At 43.4% G+C, this 20,133-nt stretch overlaps 2 protein-coding genes and 1 long non-coding RNA gene across 4 annotated transcripts in view; 1 reads left to right on the forward strand and 2 right to left on the reverse strand.

The window, feature by feature from the left end:
- The window catches only part of LOC139570172 (rho GTPase-activating protein 22-like), a 39,405-nt gene extending 34,047 nt beyond the window's left edge, over window positions 1-5,358 (reverse strand). The window contains exon 1 of one of the 2 annotated variants that reach the window (XR_011674019.1): window positions 5,108-5,358. Coding sequence is in view for 1 of the 2 variants with exons in the window: in XM_071391792.1 (XP_071247893.1) it covers window positions 5,108-5,150 (43 nt within the window). In the remaining variant the exon portion in view is untranslated. The remainder of the gene's footprint in view (window positions 1-5,107) is intronic. The other variant, XM_071391792.1, reaches the window with a different exon arrangement.
- LOC139570174 (uncharacterized) overlaps window positions 1-17,265 on the forward strand; it is a 30,413-nt gene extending 13,148 nt beyond the window's left edge. The window contains exon 2 of the long non-coding RNA XR_011674020.1: window positions 16,568-17,265. This is a non-coding gene — a long non-coding RNA (uncharacterized lncRNA). The remainder of the gene's footprint in view (window positions 1-16,567) is intronic.
- Window positions 10,567-12,810, reverse strand: LOC139570170 (leucine-rich repeat-containing protein 18-like). The gene is made up of 2 exons (XM_071391788.1): window positions 12,533-12,810; window positions 10,567-11,927 (listed from the first exon to the last, which is right to left on the reverse strand). The coding sequence occupies exon 2, from the start codon at window positions 11,921-11,923 to the stop codon at window positions 11,156-11,158; it is 768 nt and encodes a 255-aa protein (XP_071247889.1). The 5' UTR covers window positions 11,924-11,927; window positions 12,533-12,810; the 3' UTR covers window positions 10,567-11,155.
- Window positions 17,266-20,133: the final 2,868 nt, after the last annotated feature.

The raw sequence follows: 20,133 nt of genomic DNA on the forward strand, positions 1-20,133 counted from the left end.
AGAGAGTTATTGTCAGTTCTGGCAGACCAATAGAACCAGGAACCTGTTTGAACTGGGATAACAAGGCCTCCTGGGATTGTCTCTGGGTTTTAGTGTAATGTGAGCTCAGTCAAGGACCGTTTCAGATGCAGTTCATGTCAGGAGGCTCTGGAGTCCCGCGCTGTCCCTCATCCTGTATCAGTATCAGTCTGCTCGCTATTCAACGCAGTTGATGAAATGAGATACATTAAAAAGTACAGGAATCACTTAGTATTACTCAATATCTTTTCTCAGAGAGAAGATGGCGCTGACAGACATGGCAGTTCTGCTTCTAGCTCCTAAGCAGCTTTGCAGTATTTTTAATTTTTTTGTGTTATTTCTTTTCAACTCAAATACAAGCATTTCACTACACCCGCAATAACATCTGCTAAATATGTGTATGTGACCAATACAATTTTATTTGAATACAGTACAGCCTGTGCAGAAAGTAACATCTGGTGATTACTAGTGGAAAAAACAGCATGCTTTGATCATGCCATTTTCCAAAATCAACTAAACCCTGAATACAGCTTCTAGAGACCATCCTGAGAGAATAACCACCCAGCAACACATCTCACGGAGCCAAACAGCAGCAAGGCAAACAAGACTAAACTATTTGATTATGATGTATAATTTATAAGAATCAATCCAGCATCCTGTGTGACACACTCAGGATCAATGCACAGATGGCTTAGAGGCGGAAGGGGGGATGAAAATCAATGTTTGTTCTGTCATTTCTCTCTTATTCTCCTTCTGCTTCTTCTTCTTCTTCCTCTTGTGATATGGGATGGATATGGGATGGAGGGCCAGGAGTTTCTCACATGGTCAAAGAAAACTCCTGACTCTAAGGATGGGGAAGGCTATGGTATAGATGAAGACACCCTGAAAAGACACTTCCCGACATATCCCCGGCACCACCAACCATGTTTCATTGGAATTAATTGATAGTTCAAACTGTTCATTCATTTACAGTCATTGTATACTATACTCTTTGGTTGTGGGCTTGGCTGTAGCACAACATAGCATGGCCACTATAGCCTAGTCATCATGGTCCCCTTCCACTCCTACCTCCATCGCTGCCTGGCTCCATTCCTAATCGGTTAAACTCACAAGAGGAACATGGGCCGTATATCACATTAACCATCTCTCTCTCTCCGTCTACAACCATCCCTCTCTGCCTCCGTCACCGTGTCTGGCTGCACTGCTGGTCCCACTCAATCACAGCCCTGTGTTCTACCCTGGAAGCCTTATTAGAGTAAGTGCATACTGTACACTCAAGAGTCATGGAGGGACTATAAGCATGGTTAGTAGAGTGTCGTTTGAGCTCTTTTGTTTGAATTGGTTTATTGTCAGAATTCATTTGAATTGGTTTATTGTGAGATACAATGGGCTCTAGTCAATCTGTTCAAAGCTGAAGCGTTACAGATTCCGCGCAAGAAATGTTAAGATCATTTCCGATTGAGCCGACGTATTCAGCGGTTACCGTGAATACAGTCTCCGCAGAAGCGGGAACATTGCCTTTAAATTTCAATCATTCTCTAAAGCTGAACTTCTGCGATGCGGATTGAATAGAACCCAATATCAAAGAATTACCGAACAAGAACAATATTGTCTTAATTGGAACTATAACAAGAAAGTCTTTCACTACTGTAGTCATTATTCTGTAATTCCGTACAGATGTATTTCATCAGTGGTGTTTCAGGACACAGTGGCGTTGTGGGTTTTCTAAACGGACATTTGGGGGAAACCTCATGAGTCTTGTTTTCCAGTTTCCACACTGTCTTTTCAAATTTGTCTCCACAGGAAGAAACCAACTGGGTCCAAGAGGAATAAAGGAATGATTTGTAAATGTTGCCATAGTAATGTCATGTACTGTAGTTCGCACCAGCTGTTGCAATCCGTGGGCGCTTTGGAATACACTGCCCAATTATCCGAGTCAGTGTGTGTGTGTGTGTGTGTGTGTGTGTGTGTGTGTGTGTGTGTGTGTGTGTGTGTGTGTGTGTGTGTGTGTGTGTGTGTGTGTGTGTGTGTGTGTGTGTGTGTGTGTGTGTGTGTGTGTGTGTGTGTGTGTGTGTGTGTGTGTGTGTGTGTGTGTGTTTGTAGGCCAAATGCTACACTGAGCCAGTTTGGACATTTCTCCTCACAGTGATTCATACCTTCCCTGTGTTGACATGGGTGTAGCTACAATGTGGTCTCACTCAATTTGTAACACTGGGACTGTGGTTCAAAGTGAACATTTTCACAAAATACTAGCAATTCATTGAGTGTGCGTTCATACTAGTTCTTTCCATGTTTAAAGTTAAGTAAATGGATGATTCACTCTCCCAGTAGCTCTGGGATTCAAACCCACACATGCTATCCCCTCCATAGGATCTATAGTTATCTTCAATGAACAAGTAGTAGATTGGTGGTCCACCATCTTGATTCTATGTATCGTGTACCCCCTGACCCTAGAGAATAGTCTGCCAAGGATGTGCATCATGAGTAATGTATATTGTGTATGAGCTTCATTAATACCATCAATCAATGAGCTAATGTCTAAAAGCGCCAGCTAAGATGTGCTCTGTATAACCTGTTTATTTAGCATGCTTCAATGTGCTGCTACTAGCGTATGGTGTATATGTCTCACCCATAGTAATTACACATTGTAGGATCCATAGCAGAGCCATGTATTTAGAGAGTTGAGACATTGAGGTTTCTGCAATATGATGCATTTACATGACACTACCACATTCTATGGCAGCCATGTTGGCTCCCCATTAACATTACATGAGGAATATCGCGATAGCATAACTTCAGCACCATGAGCCACCATTAACATTATGAGGAATATCGCGTCTAGTGACAAGACACTACAACATTCTATGGCAGCCATGTTGGCTCCCCATTAACATTACATGAGGAATATCAGTAGAATGAGCTTCGCTACAGCATTCTATGGCAGCCATGTTGTCATAACATTACATGAGGAATCATGTCTAGAATGAGCATTATGACGCGTTTACAAGACACTACAACATTCTATGGCAGCCATGTTGGCTCCCCATTAACATTACATGAGGAATATCATGTCTAGAATGAGCATTATGACGTGTTTACAAGACACTACAACATTCTATGGCAGCCATGTTGGCTCCCCATTAACATTACATGAGGAATATCATGTCTAGAATGAGCATAATGACGCGTTTACAAGACACTACAACATTCTATGGCAGCCATGTTGGCTCCCCATTAACATTACATGAGGAATATCATGTCTAGAATGAGCATAATGACACGTTTACAAGACACTACAACATTCTATGGCAGCCATGTTGGCTCCCCATTAACATTACATGAGGAATATCATGTCTGGAATGAGCATTATGACGCGTTTACAAGACACTACAACATTCTATGGCAGCCATGTTGGCTCCCCATTAACATTACATGAGGAATATCATGTCTAGAATGAGCATTATGACGCGTTTACAAGACACTACAACATTCTATGGCAGCCATGTTGGCTCCCCATTAACATTACATGAGGAATATCATGTCTAGAATGAGCATTATGACGTGTTTACAAGACACTACAACATTCTATGGCAGCCATGTTGGCTCCCCATTAACATTACATGAGGAATATCATGTCTAGAATGAGCATAATGACGCGTTTACAAGACACTACAACATTCTATGGCAGCCATGTTGGCTCCCCATTAACATTACATGAGGAATATCATGTCTGGAATGAGCATTATGACGCGTTTACAAGACACTACAACATTCTATGGCAGCCATGTTGGCTCCCCATTAACATTACATGAGGAATATCATGTCTAGAATGAGCATTAGGATGCAGCCACGTTAGCTAAACACATGGCTCTGGTCCATAGTAATGACATAGACTAAGTGTGGCTGTTTTCCTGTTGATCTCATACCTACCTTACAGTATGATGTTTCAACGTGGGTGAAGACTCAACCCAGAGATAGTCATGACCATAGAGAAATATGACTGCATGATTGCATTGCACACACACGTACTATGGCCTATGATATCCAGTCACTATTGTTAATGCACTTTTGAGCTGTGTATTCATCATCCCACGGTATAGATGTCTAGTCCCCTCTCCACATCGAAGAATAGCTATCCATTAACCTGTCACGATGGGTAGACTTATCAGCCACAAGACAAATTACCTGGCTCTTTTTCTCCAAGCATGGAATCCATTTTGAGAAATAAAATTTCATGAATCTGGTTGCTGTGTGATTTATGATGCCTGGGAAGGAGCTGGGAGAGTTACAGGTGCATCATTTCCACTGACTCATCTGCGGTTGTATTAACCCATTGAGAATTAGTGGAGTGTTTGCGTTGCCGGAGAAACTGTAGTAGGCTCCACTCGGATTGGGGGGGGGGGGGTACTTATCTATGCTGTGTGTGTGTACTACTGTGCCTGTAGCTTAGCTGTCAGAACTGTCCATGATGTGTAATATAGTACAGTAGTAGGATCTCTCATTCCAAAAAAACATGGTGAGGAGAAGAATGAAACAGCTGCGATGTGGGCTGTTTAATGAGGTTTCCATGGACCAGGAAATAGATTTTCTATGGACCAGGACTTGAAATCGGATTTCGTCATGTGTTTTGTTGAATGAATAAAAGGAAGCAATCACATTCCAATTACAACATCTATGCAGAGAATGTGTGTATCTTAGAACCACAAAGCTAATTGAATCTATTTAATTAATCCATTTCGTTTCTCATACACTCTCAATTGTATCTTATTTCAGAGAGAATAACAGAACAAAGATAACAAAGTGACCTATCCCTATATCCAGTGATATTCACCGTTTCACATTCACTAACTAAACACACCTGCATCATTTTGACGTTCACCATTCAATGCATCAAAAGCAGCAATTGACAGACAAGCATCTGATCAGCATTATCAAGATGAAACAGGAGATGATGATGTCATTGACAGCATCGTAGTAGAACGACCCGTGTGTACCGCCCATATGCTCCATTCAGATATGTAGTGGTAGTAGTAGTAGTATGGTTAGGTAGTAGTGGTAGAGAAAAATACAACGCGCTCGGCTCTCTCACCTCTCCTGGTCTGTCTAATCTTGGGACTCAGCATGGCTGTCATCGCAGGAAGACCACACTCTCCCCTCTGGGCATGTTCATCCGTCCGTCCGTCCGGCACCCCACCCCTCTTGCTCTTGCTCTCTATCACTCTCTCTCAACACACCATCCTCTCCTCTGTCCTGCCTCTCCTCTCTTCTCTCCTCTCTGCCACTGACGTTCTGCAGTAGGCAACAGCAGCAGCAGCAACAGCAGGCTAGGGGGCTGAGGCTGAGGGGGAGGGATTCCTCCTCCTCGCACACGCTCAGTGGCCTCCACCCACCCCTGCTGCATTATTCATCGCCAGGGCGACCACGCCGGTAGGGAGGTTGGAGGGAGGGGGGATCTCATCCCACTCTTACTACACCACACTGACAGGTAAATGCCTGTGTGTGATCAGAATGTCCTTCCAAGCGCAGGCTTCACTGGGGCTGAAACACACAAGGAGTAGAGCTGCTGTTCTCTCTCTTCCTCTCTCTGGCTGGCAGCTACCATCTTAATCGGCTACAGCTGTGTGCTTCCCTGTTTTTCACAGATGTTCTGACATTTTCTCACTTTCTCTCTTCTTCTCCCTCTGTGTTCTTCCTTTTCTTTCTCGAGTCTCTGCCTCCCTCATCTCTAGATCTCTGTATATTATCTCTCTCTGCCTCTCTCATCTCTAGATCTCTGTATATTATCTCTCTCTGCCTCTCACATCTCTAGATCTCTGTATATTATCTCTCTCTGCCTCTCATCTCTATATCTCTGTATATTATCTCTGCCTCTCTCATCTCTAGATCTCTGTATATTATCTCTCTCTGCCTCTCACATCTCTAGATCTCTGTATATTATCTCTCTCTGCTTCTCTCATCTCTAGATCTCTGTATCTCTCTCTGCCTCTCACATATTTAGATCTCTGTATATTATCTCTCTCTGCCTCTCTCATCTCTAGATCTCTGTATATTATCTCTCTCTGCCTCTCATCTCTATATCTCTGTATATTACCTCTCTCTGCCTCTCTCATCTCTAGATCTCTGTATATTATCTCTCTCTGCTTCTCTCATCTCTAGATCTCTGTATCTCTCTCTGCCTCTCACATATTTAGATCTCTGTATATTATCTCTCTCTGCCTCTCTCATCTCTAGATCTCTGTATATTATCTCTCTCTGCCTCTCTCATCTCTAGATCTCTGTATATTACCTCTCTCTGCCTCTCTCATCTCTAGATCTCTGTATATTATCTCTCTCTGCCTCTCTCATCTCTAGATCTCTGTATATTACCTCTCTCTGCCTCTCTCATCTCTAGATCTCTGAATATTGTCTCTCTCTCCCTTTCTCTCTCCCTCATTTCCGCATCTCTCTAAGAATATGTCCCTCAGTCAGGCAGCAGCAGCCCAGATATCCTCCACTTCTTCTCTTCATCCTCATCCTCCTCCTCCACTTCTCCCCCTCTTCATCCTCCTCTTCCCATATGGAGGATAATAGCTTTAAATCCTCCATTGCAATTGAATCAGCACTGCCCTGTAGACCACAGATGCTCTTATTACAGAGCCCAGAGGGGGGAGGGCAACACACACCCTAGCACAAGCCCAAAATGAGACAGCAATAAAAACCTCACCACCATGGATAGCGTATAGGGCTATGGTTAGGGTTGGGCTGGGCACTGCTGTTTTTGTTCAGTCATAACCACTGGGCTGCTCATGAAATATGGGCTCCTATGTCTATTTCAGAGGTGCATCACATGTTGTATTGTTGTTTAGTGGTTTAAGATGGATTGTTTGAAATGGGAAATATCATGGCTTAGCACTAGCTGTGTGAAAATCTGCAAGCAATGCTGTACAGTAATTAAGCAATACGGCTTTAGGGAGTGTGGTATGTGGCCAATATACCATGGCTAAGGGCTGTTCCTAGGCACGACGCAAAGTGGAGTGCCTGGATACAGCCCTTAGCCGTGGTATATTGGCCATATACCACAAACCCTGAGGTGCCTTAATGCTATTATAAACTGGCTACCAATGTAATTAGAGCAGTAAAAATCAATGTTTTTTCATACCTGTGGTATACTGTCTGATATACCACTGCTGTCAACCAGTCAGAATTCAGGGCTCGAACCACCCAGTTTATGATACAGACGTAGCCTCTCTTCTTGTGTCAATGCGTCCTTGTACTGAATTGGAATATGCTGACTAGCGCTACTGCTGACTGTCTACAAATGGGAATCCAGAGCTTTGCTCTCAAGTTAAATATTCATCAGAGGAGGCTGGTGAGAGGAGCTATAGGAGGATGGGCTCATTGTAATGGCTGGGATGGAATAAATGGAAGGGTATCAAACACATCAAACATATGGAAACCCCATGTTTGACCCGTTCCGTTCATTCCATTCCAGCCATAACAATGAGCCTGTCCTCCTATAGCTCCTCCCACCAGCCTCCTCTGATATGAATAGTTTAACCTAAGTACCTTTTCATAATGGATACGTGTGGTAGTTGTTGTGAGATTGTCTTGGCTGTCTGTTGAAGGTGTGATGACTTAGAATGACTTATTGATTTGCAGTGTGTTCAAGAATCAGCCATCCATTCTTATGTTTTCTTTTGGCAGTGACTGTATTGACAGAAGGCTTTGCAGATCTGCACCATTTGTTTCTACAGTAAAGATTTTTTTTCGATGGTTGACACTGTGCCAGACATACTATTCATTATACTCAATGTAGCGTTAGTCGGAATGCTGGGGACTTACACTTCATTAAATATCTGGCATCTAAAGAAATTAATGGGTCGTTTACAAACAGGTATAGACTAAATTACTTCACAGATTGTTGTTCTACTGACAATTATTTAGGATGCGATGAATGGAAATCTGGGTCATATCTGGGGTGGGCCCTTACTGTAATGAATGATGTAATTGAATACAAAAATGAAAACCTATAAACACTGTTTGGGCTATTCCAGTGCCAGTCATTCTTTAATCTTCTTCTAAATATTTAATACTATATATTCAGTTATACCAGAACACAGACATCTGTAGTAATAATTTGATGTGGGAGGTGGACTCCAACCACGCTGAGTGCATTCTAGTCATAATTGACCAGTGAAAAATCCAATTGGGGCTTATTAGTTCAAACCTGTAACGTCTGTAGAGACAAAGTTGATTCCCATGTGCCCCTGCAGCTCCCGTTCTCCCCGACACAATGCCTAAACCCCCATTACCCTGTCACTGGCAATTAGCAAGGGCCATCATTTCATCTGCTAATGGATGTGATGGGGACAGCAGAGTATGCACTGGCTGCCACGTATGTCTGAATGATGAGTGTTAAAGTCCATCACACGCACGCACGCACACACACACACACACACACACACACACACACACACACACACACACACACACACACACACACACACACACACACACACACACACACACACACACACACACACACACACACACACACACACACACACACACACACACACACACACACACACACACACACACACACACACACACACACTCACACGGCTTCTGCTCCACTGCATTCTGCCAGCCTGACTGTCGGAGTGTGTGCATGTGTGTGTGTCTGTGTGTACTGGTGCATTGATTTCCTATAGCGCTGACACAGTGGTGAGCAGTGTGTAAAGCAAAGCATGTTAGACTGCTCACCTGTGACAAGGCTGCATAGACAGAACACAGAAAGGAGGATCTTATAAGATACCGCCTCTTAACATTGATAGTGACCAGATCTTATAACGGTCAGATCAATACTGTGTAGTTTCTGTTGGCTAACTAGTTAATCTATCGATTTAGCGTCTTTATCTTCTTGTTGACTCAGCACTTCTCTGGTCAGCGTCAGCCCCAGGCAGCCATATTGTAAATACGGTGTAATGTTGGAGATGGTGATGACCTTGTATCTCAAGGGTTTATTAAAATGGAAGATAGGGTAATAGCAAGGCTGTTCCACTGAGGTGTGTGCACAGACCTTATCAAGCCGTCACGGTTGGTGCAGAAATGTGTTGGCAGTCTTTGCCAGCCTGGTCCCAGATCAGTTTGTGCTTTTGCCTACTTCACTGTCATTGTCAAGCCAAACATAAAGTACCAGTCAAAAGTTTGGACACACCTACTCATTCAAGGGTTTTTCTTAATTTTTACTATTTTCTACGATGTAGAATAATAGTGAAGGCATCAAAACTATGAAATAACACAAATGGAATCATGTAGTAAACAAAAAGTGTTAAACAAATCAAAATGTATTCTAGATTTTAGATTCTTCAAGGTAGCCTTTGCCTTGATGACAGCTTTACACACTCTTGGCATTCTTTCAACCAGCTTTACCTGGAATGCTTTCCAACAATCTTGAAGGAGTTCCCACGGCGGTTGGAACCAAAAATCTCAAATTTGGACTCATCAGACCAAAGGACAGATTTCCACTGGTTTAATGTCTATTGCTTGTGTTTCTTGGCCCACACAAGTCTCTTCTTGTTGGTGTCCTTTAGTAGTGCTTTCTTTGCAGCAATTTGACCACGAAGGCCTGATTCTTGCAGTCTCCTCTGAACAGTTGATGTTGAGATGTGTCTGTTACTTGAACTCTGTGAAGCATTTATTTGGGCTGCAATTTCTGAGGCTGGTAACTCTAAAGAACTTATCCTCTGCAGCAGGGGTAACTCTGGGTCTTCCTTTCCTGTGGTGGTCCTCATGAAATCCAGTTTCATCATAGCACTTGATGGTTTTTGCAACTCCACTTGAAGAAACATTCAAAGTTCTTGAAATGTTCCGTATTGACTGACCTTCATGTCTTAAAGTAATGATAGGCTGTAATTTCTCTTTGCATATTTGAGTTGTCCTTGCCATAATATGGACTTGGTCTTTTACCAAATAGGGTATCTTCTGTATACCACCCCTAGCTTGTCACAACACAACTGATTGGCTCAAACACATTAAGAAGGTAAGTATTTCCACAAATTAACTTTTAACAATGCCCACCTGTTAATTGAAATCAATTCGAGGTGACTACCTCATGAAGCTGGTTGAGAGAATGCCAAGAGTGTGCAAAGCTGTCATCAAGGCAAAGGGTCGCTACTTTGAAGAATCTCAAATATAAAATATATTTTGATTGTTTAACACTGTTCTGGTTACTGCATGATTCCATATGTGTTATTTCATAGTATTGATGTCTTCCCTATTATTCTACAATGTAGAAAATAGTAAAAATAAAGAAAAACCCGTTGTGTGTCCAACGTGTGTCCAAACCTTTGACTGGTACTGTATATTTTTGCCCTAGGTTTCCAATTGTCTGATTCATCCCCCCTCCTCTCCCCTGTAACTATTCTCCAGGTTGTTGATGTAAATGAGAATGTGTTCTCAGTCAACTTACCTGGTAAAATACAAAATAAAAACTATGTCTGGGATGTTGTTGTCTTGGGCCTAGTGTGATTCCTTACTGGAACAGAAGAGACAGATAATCAGATGAAGAATGAGAATGAAATCATATTTATTAACAGAAACATGTGACAGGATTTAGAATACACCAAATGAGAATTCTGTATAGTGAAGCTAAGCAGGTTTCCTTCCAGTCGTTTGTTGAAGAACATTACAGTAGTCCAAACTCTAGAGGGTGGTAGAGTAGAACAGACCACAGACCCAGCAGCTTATAAAAAGCTGTGGTTACGGACGTGTGACTGTAACCTCTGTAATGTGTTTGTCTTCCAGAATTCCTGATATGCTTAATATACATTGTTTGTAATAAGTAGCTATCGCAATGGAGCACCTGGACTGTTCTCATCCTAAATAATCTGTCCTTGATGACCTTTTGATGACATCATGCTGGACCTGGTTCCTGGTTCTGTCTTGGTGGAATAGAGCTTCCCGCAAGGGACTTTTTTGTAGCAGGTTAGGAGAACTTACGCAGCAGATTAGCATAAATAATGCAGTAGGTTAGGAGTATTAGGTTAAGGTTAGGAAAAGGGTTAGGGTTAGCTTAGAGGCTATCCTAACCTGCCACGAAAAGTCACTTCCGGTCATAGCTGTACTCCATCTAGTCACAACCCTGGTTCCTCAATCACCTCCAGGTGGCCTGGTCCTCCTGTGCCACCGAGTTGGGTGTGATCAGGCCGGCGAAGATGGACCTCCCATGAGCAGTGGCTCTGCTTAGCCTGCTGTCCAACCTCTGCCTGGCGTCTTTGACCTTCTTGAGGCAGGAGGTACACAGGCAGCTCTCCCTCACCAGGTACAGACATTCCACCCTCTGGATGGGGTCTATGCCTTTGTCATCCCCCGAGGGGATTGGGTTACACTTCAGGTTGACGCTCTCAAGGTGGGGCAGGTTGCGGAGGCACTCAGGCACCCGGGTCAGGCGGTTGTTGAACAGGCCCAGGTGGCGCAGCTCCTTGAGGGCTGCGATGGAGGACGGGATGCTTTCAAGGAGGTTCATGCCCAGGTTGAGGCTCCTCAGCTTCTGCAGGAGGCCGATCTCGTTGGGGAGTCCTATACTGCTCAGTAGGTTGTTACACAGGTTGAGGCTGTATAGGTTCTGGAGGTGCCCGATAGCTTCCGGAACGTGGTCCAGCTGGTTGGTGTGGAGATCCAGCGAGCGGAGGTTGACGAACTTGTCGATGGAGTCAGGGATCTTCTTGAGCATGTTGCGGCTCAGGTCCAGCTCGTCCACATCACACAGCTTCAGGATGCACTTGGGAAAGCTGGCGATCTCCATGTTGCTGAGGTCCAGCCGACGTTTGCCGTCCACGGTCAGCTTCAGAGCCAGCTTTGCCATCTTCAGGGTGATCTTCCGGCCTTTGGGCTCTTTTGACTGCTTGTTTCCCTTGGCCATGGTGCTTGAATAAATAAAGGAGATGCAACTTGTTATGAGTTTAGTGTTTAACAAGTTTGATTAAAGGTGGTTTCCTTGGTTAAGCTTTAACCTGTTCCATCAATATGTTATTCAGTTTTCTATGGTTCTAACTACTTCAGGGATCGTAACAAAGCTGTTCATTTCTCCTTTACACATGAAGTAGACAGTAGAACAATGGAATTACTAGTAGAACCAGAACTTGATGTAATAGATATTGCCATAATCCCTTGTATCCATGACAATAGGCTTGTCTCACTGTAACTAAGCTCATCACATTACAGCTAAGGACATGACACAGCCGGCTGTTGTTTGCCACTGTAGCAGAGAATGAACATACACCTTGACCACAAGAACTCTCAATCCCATCTTTTAGTAGAATAAAAGAGTGAATAGTCATTGATTTTACTGTATAGCTTGTCTTTAAATTAACAATTATAAATAAGTTGACCTATTCTCACATTCCCCCTATTTAACCTAACCTCTTACAACACTGACATCAACACTAGAATCTGCTGTATGACTTTTCATCAAGTTTCTTTTGTTCTGAACTTATAGAATAGAAGAAAAATATGATGTTTTGTTTCTTACCAGCATTGGAGTTAGTCCACCTCCCCCAGATCAGTGCAGAGCCAGAGAGGGTGCAATTTCCAGAGCGAAGACACAGGAATACTCTCCCAAGGTACGGCCGTGTTTGTCGAGGATCATTCCATCTCCCTGGCTGTGAATTATACATAAGAGCCACCGAGAGCCATGTAAATAAAAACCAGGAAGTGCATCGCTCTGACGTTTTTAAGTGGACACAGCTGAGGCCCTGTGTTTAACTGTCAGCCTGGCCTGGGTACACTGTGAGTGTTGCAAGCTTTGTCACGTTTTTCTTTGTAACCAAGCAACTGAATTTTGTTTATAACTAGGTCTGAGGCCTACAGGGAAAGAGCTAGTGTACTGTTGTTGCTGTTAATACCTTACTGTGTACATTCTGTACACAGTTAGCATACAGTTGAAGCTCAGAACAAATAAGCACAAATAAGCCTGTCATGTTGAGACATAAATGGTGGAAAAGCTTAGACTATTTTCGTGTTATATTCTCATATTTCTCAAGTCATTTACTGCTACATTTACTTCCTTGTACATGGAAGTATCTAAGTGGGCCCTCATCCTACAGGATTAGAAAAGCAAAAACAACATGTTTTCTTTTACTTGGAGATAGAGAGATTGATCTTTGGCTATTGGAAGCCCTAAGAGAGTATTGTAATTCAACTTAAAGACATCGAGACGGAGTCAAAAGTAGGGCATATAAATTAACTTGTCCCCTTCGGTCTGGTCCCCTTCCCGTGTTTGTAAATAGCATAGACTATGACCCACATCTCAGACTTCGCCCAATTAGTTTTATGAAATCTGTCACATGGTTCATAAGACACCTTAAAGCCACACACATACCTTATAGTGACATTACTCAACCCTGTCAACAAGTGTATTTTTAGCCAGATGGATATCATAACACATTCAAGATACACTAATCTCAGTCAGTATCATTTAGCACCAATAGATGGCACCATGATAAGGGGTGATGGAAAATAAATGAACGTTACCTTGATCCAAAACTTTAGCAGCACAGATTCATGTAGAATTCTTACCATTCCATGATTTGGTATTCTACTGAGAATGGTTCTAAGAATGAAACAGGTATTTATGATGTCACTCACTGTTGTAAATCGATACATTCTAAATCTATGGTCAATCTTATTTTTATTTATTTATTTATTTGATTTAAGCAGGTAGGCAAGTTGAGAACAAGTTCTCATTTACAATTGCGACCTGGCCAAGATAAAGCGAAGCAGTTCGACACATACAACAACACAGAGTTACACATTTGCATGTATATGAAATATTTTGAGGTCATTGTTGATATAAATGTAATCTGAAGGAGGACTAGCAGTATAAAAAATGTTATGAAAAGTAATAGCGTCTCAGTTATAGAACCCATTGCTCTCTATGGTTCTCTCTAACACCAAATAATGCATACAGAGCAGAATTAGGGCGATACCCGCTAATTATCAAAATCCAGAAAAGAGACGTTAAATTCTACAACCACCTAAATGGAAGCAATTCCCAAACCTTCCATAACAAAGCCATCACCTACAGAGAGATGAACCTGGAGAAGAGCCTCCTAAGCAAGCTGGTCCTGGGGCTCTGTTCACAAACACAAACGGACCCCACAGAGCCCCAGGACAGCAACACAATTAGACCCAACCAAATCAGGAGAAAACAAAAAGATAATCACTTGACACATTGGAAAGAATTTACAAAAAAACAGAGCAAACTAGAATGCTATTTGGCCCTAAACAGAGAGTACACAGTGGCAGAATACCTGACCACTGTGTCTGACCCAACATTAATGAAATCCTTGACTATGTACTGTGAGCATAGCCTTGCTATTGAGAAAGGCTGCCGAAGGCAGACCTGGCTCTCAAGAGAAGACAGCTATGTGCACACTGCCCACAAAATGAGGTGGAAACTAAGCTGCACTTCCTGACCTCCTGCCAAATGTGTGACCATATTAGAGACACATATTTCCCTCAGATTACACAGATCCACAAAGAATGTGAAAACAAACTCCCATATCTATTGGGTGAAATACCACAGTGTGCAATCACAGCAGCAAGATTTGTGACCTTTCGCCATTAGAAAAGAGCAACCAGTGAAGAACAAACACCATTGTATATAAAACCTATATTTGTTTATTTATTTTCCCTTTTGTAATTGAACTATATGCACATCATTACAACACTGTATATATACTTAATATGACATTTATTTATTTCTTTATTCTTTTGGAACTTTTGTGAGTGTTATGTTATTTGTACATTTTTATTATTTATTTCACTTTTGTTTATTATCTATTTCACTTGCTTTGGCAATGTTAACATATGTTTCCCATGCCAACAAAGCCCTTAAATTGAAAAATAATTGAGAGAGGGAAAGAGAGAGAGAGAGGATGAGGGGTAGGAGGGGGTGGGTGGGGGGGTTATGTCCACAGGTTTTTTGGGTTGTCCACAGACAGAAACCAAGCTAGACAGATCCCCCAGGTCATTGTGTCTGTCAATGGGATCCTGTTTCTGGTCCCCAGGAGGACAACACATCACAATGGCCTCTTGTTTACCTGTGTTCAGTCTGTCATCCTCCCCTGTAAAAAGAGCTCTGCTTTACTTGAGGGGTGATGATTCCTCTGTAACAGCCAGACAACCAGTTGAGTGTAAACACACATACCTGCATTTCATTAACTGGTGTTTTAACTAACCTATTCATTTAGTTTATTATGGGTTTATTCTACTTATACACACTGATTCTACTTATTGTTTCATTCAAGAAAACCCTCTAGTAGCTGACAGTGTCAAACACTAACACTCAGCAATCAATCATACTGGGCTATCTACTGCTGCGATACTAGCACATTGGCCAAGTGCTGAGGCTGGATTGCTGGACACAATGGCTGCATTTAGACAGGCAGCCCAATTATGATATTTCTTTCACGAATTGGTCTTTTGACCAATCACATCAGCTCTGAAAAAATATCTGCTGTGAAAGAAATCGAACATAATTGGTCAAAAGACCAATTAGTGGGAAAAATATCGGAATTGGGCTGTGTGAACACAGCCATTCGTGTTCACATCGTTGTTAGCAGGACGTCCGTTCTGTCCGGTCTAGCTTTCCTGACACTGTATGTTACAGCCTCTCGGTTTTCTTCCTCTGTTATTGTGTAACTGCTCCATTGGGTATGTCACGCCCTGATCTGTTTCACCTGGCCTTGTGCTTGTCTCCACCCCCCTCCACCCCACATCCGAGCTTACCCGAGTTCTCCAAGAGCCTCCGGAGACTGCCGATTCACATCTTCCCGAGCCGATGCAGCTCGGCAGGGCTAGGCTATCTCCAGCCGAACGCGTACGCAGACTTGAGACCCAGAGTTGTCTGTATTGCGTGCCATCCTGCGGTGGGGTGACCAGTCCAAGTCTCTCCAGCTATTCATTGACTCGGGGGCCGATGTGAGTCTCATGGACATTACCCTGGCGTCCGAGCTGGGCATCCCCACTCAACCCCTCTCCATTCCCATGGGTGTTAGAGCACTGGACGGGCGCTCTATAGGCCGGGTCACCCACCAGACCCACCCCTCCCGTCAACCTACGAGTGTCGGAACCACAGCGAGACGATACAATTCCTGCTGGTTGACTGGGCTACTGGTGCCATCGTGGGCTGGAGCCCATCCTGCCACACTCATTGCCTGAAGTCAGCTCTGCCTGCCCCGGGACGTCTTCCTTGGGGCTTGGAAATTTCCCCGGACCTCCCCCTGCCAGCTCAACAGAGTACCAGGACCTCTGGGAGGGGTTCAGTAAGGCCCGGGCCACTTCGCTTCCGCAGCAACGACCGGTATCCAACAATGTCAAGCCTGAGGAGCTGGTACGCCACTGTAGTGCCACGGCTACATCCCCGGAAGCTGACCCCCCGCTCCAAGATCATTAGCCCCTATGCTGTTTGTCCTCTGTTGCCCCGTACCCTCCGTATTTTTCTTAACTTGGCTCTGTCTAGAGTCAAAACCTTGTCTGACTGCCCCTTGTCTTCTGTTTCTAGGCCCATCCCTCCCCCCTGTGTCATCGGTGGCCAGCCAGCATACACTGTGAGACGCATCCTGAAGGTTCGTCCACGAAGCGGTACCTGGTTGACTGGGAGAGTTATGGCCCAGAGGAGAGGTGCTGGGTTCCCGCTAAAGACATCTTGGACCCGGCACTCATCGCCGACTTTCACCCCCGCCACCCCAGTCTACCAAGTATCCACCTGCCGTCCTGTACTCTGGATTATTGACCCCTGCCTGCCTTGACCTGTCGTTTGCCTGCCCCTGTTGTTGCAAGAAACATTGTTAATTCAACACAGTCTGCACTTGGGTCTTACCTGAAACTTGGTAGGGTCACCAGGTACAGAGGTTTCATTATGTGTTAAATATTTAAGGCCCCAAGTGACTAATTGTCTGATGATACTCACAGAGGATTTCTGTACAATTCTCATTTCTTTTCTTGGCATGTCTTTGACTGCAGAGCTGTTTTGTTTTGTTATTGTAATTCCTTTCAAAGATAGCCAAATTAGCCATGTAGCCTATTCAAGGGATGAGTTATAGTTTGTTGGACATCATGTGTAGGAGAACTGTCAAGAATGGGCAGAAACATGTCGTTCTGTTTATTCAAGTCCTGAATGGATGTGGTTTTGTTCTCCTCTGACTCAATACAACCCTGTCATACGGTCTAAAGATCCAATTTAAAGAGCTCTTCCTTGTATACATGTTTCTGGAGTTACTTCGAAGGTACTTGACTGAGTATCAATAATGATTATACTTGGAAAAGTTGTATAATGTGTCTAATGGTGCTATGATGTACAGGAAAATGGAAGGGCTTGGTGGTGAGAGAAGTTGGATACTGTGCCATTGCTTACCGATGTGATTGTGGAAAAAGAAACAACTCTGTCGATACAGAAGAACATCTTCAATGAAAATAGTACTCTTCTGTACTCTGTAAAAATGTAATGCTTCGTTCATAGTGTGTCACTAAGGACTGATGTCATCAGCATGGGACCAGAGGGGATCAGTTACCAAAACTGTTTTCATTAGTTACGGCCCAACACTTTCAGTGTGAGCCACTGACCTAAACACTCTTTGAACACAATGAGTGTTTAACAGAGCCAGTGGGTAATTTGCAGTGAGACATGACATGGCTAAATAGCCTAAACCATTTATTTCCTATAGCTTATTGAGTCTGAGTCAGAGATGTCAGACTGGTACTTTGACAATCACGGTACCTATTACCACACAGGATATACGTAGGCAACAGCCACACTATGTTTACTGTACACTGCAATTCAGAAACTTTGTGATGTCTGGAGACTTGAGATCTGACCCCCTCCGTGACACACAGAAAAATATGCTTTGATTTATCACGTATTTTTCGCTGGCCTCTGTAGTTTAATCTGTGTGCAGGGCGGGGAGGCAGACTGTTGTTTGTGTCTATTTAAAGTCTCTCTGTTTGCTCCCTCTGTCAACCTGTCTGGGCCTGTCTCTCTCTGTCTCTCTCTGTCTCTCTCGGTCTCTCTCTGTCTCTCTCTGTCTCTCTCTGTCTCTCTCTGTCTGTCTCTGTCTGTCTCTCTCTGTCTCTGTCTGTCTCTCTCTCTCTCTCTCTCTCTCTCTCTCTCTCTCTCTCTCTCTCTCTCTCTCTCTCTCTCTCTCTCTCTCTCTCTCTCTCTCTCTCTCTCTCATTACAGTCCCTCCTTCACAAGAGGAGACACTCCCTACCCCACCCTCCATTTCCCTCAATTAAGCACACATGGAGGTATGATCAAACCACAACATCTCTTTTACCTGCTACTTGTTCAATTTCCCTTTTCCTTATAACATGTCATGAATAACCATTGACTTTTCACTGAAGTGATATCCTGTTGAGGTTTGAAAGAAAGCACAAGGAAACATGCCATTAACCACTGACCATATGCATCCGCTTTGTGTTTATACAGCACATATGATACATTATATACACACACACATATGATACCTTATACACACACACACATATGATACATTATACACACACACATATATCGTCGCTGTCTGATGAAACCTCATCTCCAAAACAGAAATGTTTCAGTAAATGAAAAAAATGACCATATTTTCCCATTAACGAACACACAATTATGAAACTTCAGAAGCTATTTTGAATACATTTTCTTGGTCCTAGAGTCATGAAATGTTGAGAGTACATTGAGGGGATATACAGTGGGGCAAAAAAGTATTTAGTCAGCCACCAATTGTGCAAGTTCTCCCACTTAAAAAGATGAGAGAGGCCTGTAATTTTCATCATAGGTACACTTCAACTATGACAGACAAAATGAGAAAAAAAAATCCAGAAAATCACATTGTAGGATTTTTTAGGAATTTATTAGCAAATTATGGTGGAAAATAAGTATTTGGTCACCTACAAACAAGCAAGATTTCTGGCTCTCACAGACCTGTAACTTCTTCTTTAAGAGGCTCCTCTGTCCTCCACTCGTTACCTGTATTAATGGCACCTGTTTGAACTTGTTATCAGTATAAAAGACACCTGTCCACAACCTCAAACAGTCACACTCCAAACTCCACTATGGCTAAGACCAAAGAGCTGTCAAAGGACAACACCAGAAACAAAATTGTAGACCTGCACCAGGCTGGGAAGACTGAATCTGCAATAGGTAAGCAGCTTGGTTTGAAGAAATCAACTGTGGGAGCAATTATTAGGAAATGGAAGACATACAAGACCACTGATAATCTCCCTCGATCTGCGGCTCCACGCAAGATCTCACCCCGTGGGGTCAAAATGATCACAAGAACGGTGAGCAAAAATCCCAGAACCACACGGGGGGACCTAGTGAATGACCTGCAGAGAGCTGGGACCAAAGTAACAAAGCCTACCATCAGTAACACACTACGCCGCCAGGGACTCAAATCCTGCAGTGCCAGACGTGTCCCCCTGCTTAAGCCAGTACATGTCCAGGCCCGTCTGAAGTTTGCTAGAGAGCATTTGGATGATCCAGAAGTAGATTGGGAGAATGTCATATGGTCAGATGAAACTAAAATATAACTTTTTGGTAAAAACTCAACTCGTCGTGTTTGGAGGACAAAGAATGCTGAGTTGCATCCAAAGAACACCATACCTACTGTGAAGCATGGGGGTGGAAACATCATGCTTTGGGGCTGTTTTTCTGCAAAGGGACCAGGACGACTGATCCGTGTAAAGGAAAGAATGAATGGGGCCATGTATCGTGAGATTGAGTGAAAACCTCCTTCCATCAGCAAGGGCATTGAAGATGAAACGTGGCTGGGTCTTTCAGCATGACAATGATCCCAAACACACCGCCCGGGCAACGAAGGAGTGGCTTCGTAAGAAGCATTTCAAGGTCCTGGAGTGGCCTAGCCAGTCTCCAGATCTCAACCCCATAGAAAATCTTTGGAGGGAGTTGAAAGTCCGTGTTGCCCAGCAACAGCCCCAAAACATCACTGCTCTAGAGGAGATCTGCATGGGGGAATGGGCCAAAATACCAGCAACAGTGTGTGAAAACCTTGTGAAGACTTACAGAAAACGTTTGACCTCCATCATTGCCAACAAAGGGTATATATCAAAGTA

This window comes from Salvelinus alpinus, chromosome 3 (genome assembly GCF_045679555.1).
Source record: "Salvelinus alpinus chromosome 3, SLU_Salpinus.1, whole genome shotgun sequence".
Taxonomy (NCBI): Eukaryota; Metazoa; Chordata; class Actinopteri; order Salmoniformes; family Salmonidae; genus Salvelinus; species Salvelinus alpinus.

What these genes read in the sequence shown, in the direction of transcription:
- LOC139570170 (XM_071391788.1), bottom strand. Translation starts at nt 11,923, where the DNA reads ATGGCCAAGGGAAACAAGCAGTCAAAAGAGCCCAAAGGCCGGAAGATC.